General features: G+C 62.5%; 1 protein-coding gene across 1 annotated transcript in view; it reads right to left on the bottom strand.

Moving 5' to 3' along the window:
- MVP (major vault protein) overlaps positions 1-2,153 on the bottom strand; it is a 14,116-nt gene that overhangs the window by 10,688 nt on the left and 1,275 nt on the right. Inside the window, exons 2-4 of the mRNA XM_009283836.1 lie at positions 1,583-1,778; positions 729-852; positions 524-655 (exon numbers count right to left, since the gene is read on the bottom strand). Coding sequence (XP_009282111.1) covers positions 524-655; positions 729-852; positions 1,583-1,778 — 452 coding nt within the window. The remainder of the gene's footprint in view (positions 1-523; positions 656-728; positions 853-1,582; positions 1,779-2,153) is intronic.

The raw sequence follows: 2,153 nt of genomic DNA, 5'->3' as shown, positions 1-2,153 counted from the left end.
GGTGGGTGGGATGGGAGCATTGGGTATCCCAGGGATGCTGTGGGGTGGAAGGGGCTTTATGGGGGGTGGGATTGTGAGTGTTGGGGATCCCAGGGGTGCTGTGGGGTTGGAGGGGGGTTATGGGGGTGAGATGGGCATGTTGGGGATCCCAGGGGCACTGAAGGATGGGACAGGGGTCCTGAGAATGCTGTGAGGTAGGAAGGGGGTGCTGGGGATCCCAGGAGTCCCAAGGGATGGGATAGGGGTGCTGGAGGCCCCAGAGGTGCTGTCAGATGACATGGAGCTCCCATGGGTGCTGGAGGGTGACACAGGGGTCTCAGAGGTGCTGGACAGTGAGAAAAGGGTCCCAGGGTATGGGGTGGGGTGGCACAGGGTGTCCCAGGGGAGCCTTCAAGCAACAGAGGGTTCCCATGTGTGCCGAGGGGTAGCACCAATGGTACAGGGTGGTATCGTGCCAGCTGACACCAAGGCCACTGAGCGAGGGCTGAACCCAGGAGGCGCCCAGGGTGTCACCGGGTGCTACCTGTGACGCGGCGGGTGCCATAGCGGTCGAGGCACTCCTTGCGTGCTCGCAGGCGGATGGCCTGGTTGTGCCCAATGACAGTGGCCTGCAGCATCTCGGCCACCTCCACTTCCTTGCGGGGGATGTAGGTACCTGCAGGCAGGTGGCACTGTCAGCCCATGGGTCCCCCAGGGTGTCCCCAAAAGGGGGTGACCCCCATGCTCACCAGGACCCTCGAAGAGCCACTCATCTCCTGCCACAAACTTGTTCCCATCCTCGTCCTTGAAGTCAAGCAGGGCCCGCAGGCGCAGAGCAGTGTCGGCCAGCACCACCTGCAGTGGGGTGATGCCCTGGGGACACATGGACGTGAGGTTGAGGGAGAATCCGCTGGGGACATGGGTGTCACAGCAGAGGTGTGGAGGACGTGGGGACAAGGGGTGCGGGGTGCACTTTGGGAGATGCCCTGGGGACACAGGCAGCATGGCAGAAGACATGGGCGCCATAGGGGGGGTCACTGCAGGGGATGTGGGGAAGCATCTGGGGGGGTCACAATGGGGGATGTGGGGACATGGGAGTCATGACAGGGTTGCGGAGGCAAGGGGGACACAGGGGTGATGGCATGGGACATGGGGGGTGAAACCCTGGGGACTGGGACACAGGTTTTCACTACAGGGGATGTCAGGGACAGCCTGGGGATGGGGGGACACTATGGGGGACATGGGTGATACCCTGGGAACAGAGGACACTGCAGGGACACCCTGGGGACAGGTACACAGGTTCGGAGAAGGGACAGAGTTGACATGCTGGGGACTATAGCAGGCCGGGGGGGGGGGGCATGGGGAGCAAGGGGGGGGGTTTTTTTGGGGGCGATGAGGCAGCTATAGGAGCTATCGGGGGGGCACAGGGAGCTATATGGGCTACAGGATCTGTGAGAGACGACAGGGATTAGAGGAGCTATAGGTGGCCATGGAACACTACAGTGGTGGGTTACAGAGAGGGGTTATGGAGCCTATAGGGGACCATGGTGGGGTTAGAGGAGCTATAGGGAGCCCTGGGGCTGCTATAGGGAGCTACAGGTACCTGCTGGATCTCCTCGCCGGGGTATAGGGGGAAGGGCTCCTGGGCCAGGCGGATATCAAGGTCAGCGTGCCGCAGACGGGCCTGCCCTGCTCCATCGACCAGCACAGCCCCCGTAGGGCTCCGGGCCACAGGGTTGAGCACCACGCAGTAGTGCCGTGGGGGCACCATCACCATGCGCCTGGGGGCGAACATCACCCTGCGGGCGGCCCCGCGTTGCTCCCCTCGGACCTATAGAGCCCCCAGGGCCCTACAAAGCTCACCACCCTCCCAACCCCCAAAGCCCTATAAAGCCCTATAGAACCCCCAAGGGCCCTATAAAGCCCATCAAGTCCCCCAGTCCTGTAGAGCCCCACAGCCCTCCTATGGCCCTCTACAGCCTTATGGAATCCCTATGACCCTATAGAGACCCTATGGCCCTACAGAGCCCCCAAACACCCCCATGGCCCTATACAACCCCAATGCCCCCCAGGGTCCGTAGAGTCCCCATAGTCCTAAAGAGCCCCCCAGCATCCCCCCAGCCCTAAAGAGTGCCAGTGGTGCCACAGATCCTCTCAAGCCCTTCATGGCCCGA

The sequence above is a fragment of the Aptenodytes forsteri genome, unplaced genomic scaffold (assembly GCF_000699145.1).
Source record: "Aptenodytes forsteri isolate BGI_AS27 unplaced genomic scaffold, ASM69914v1 Scaffold39, whole genome shotgun sequence".
In the NCBI taxonomy this organism is placed as follows: Eukaryota; Metazoa; Chordata; class Aves; order Sphenisciformes; family Spheniscidae; genus Aptenodytes; species Aptenodytes forsteri.
Note: the sequence above shows the minus strand (reverse complement) of the source record. Positions and strands in the feature narration are given on the sequence as shown.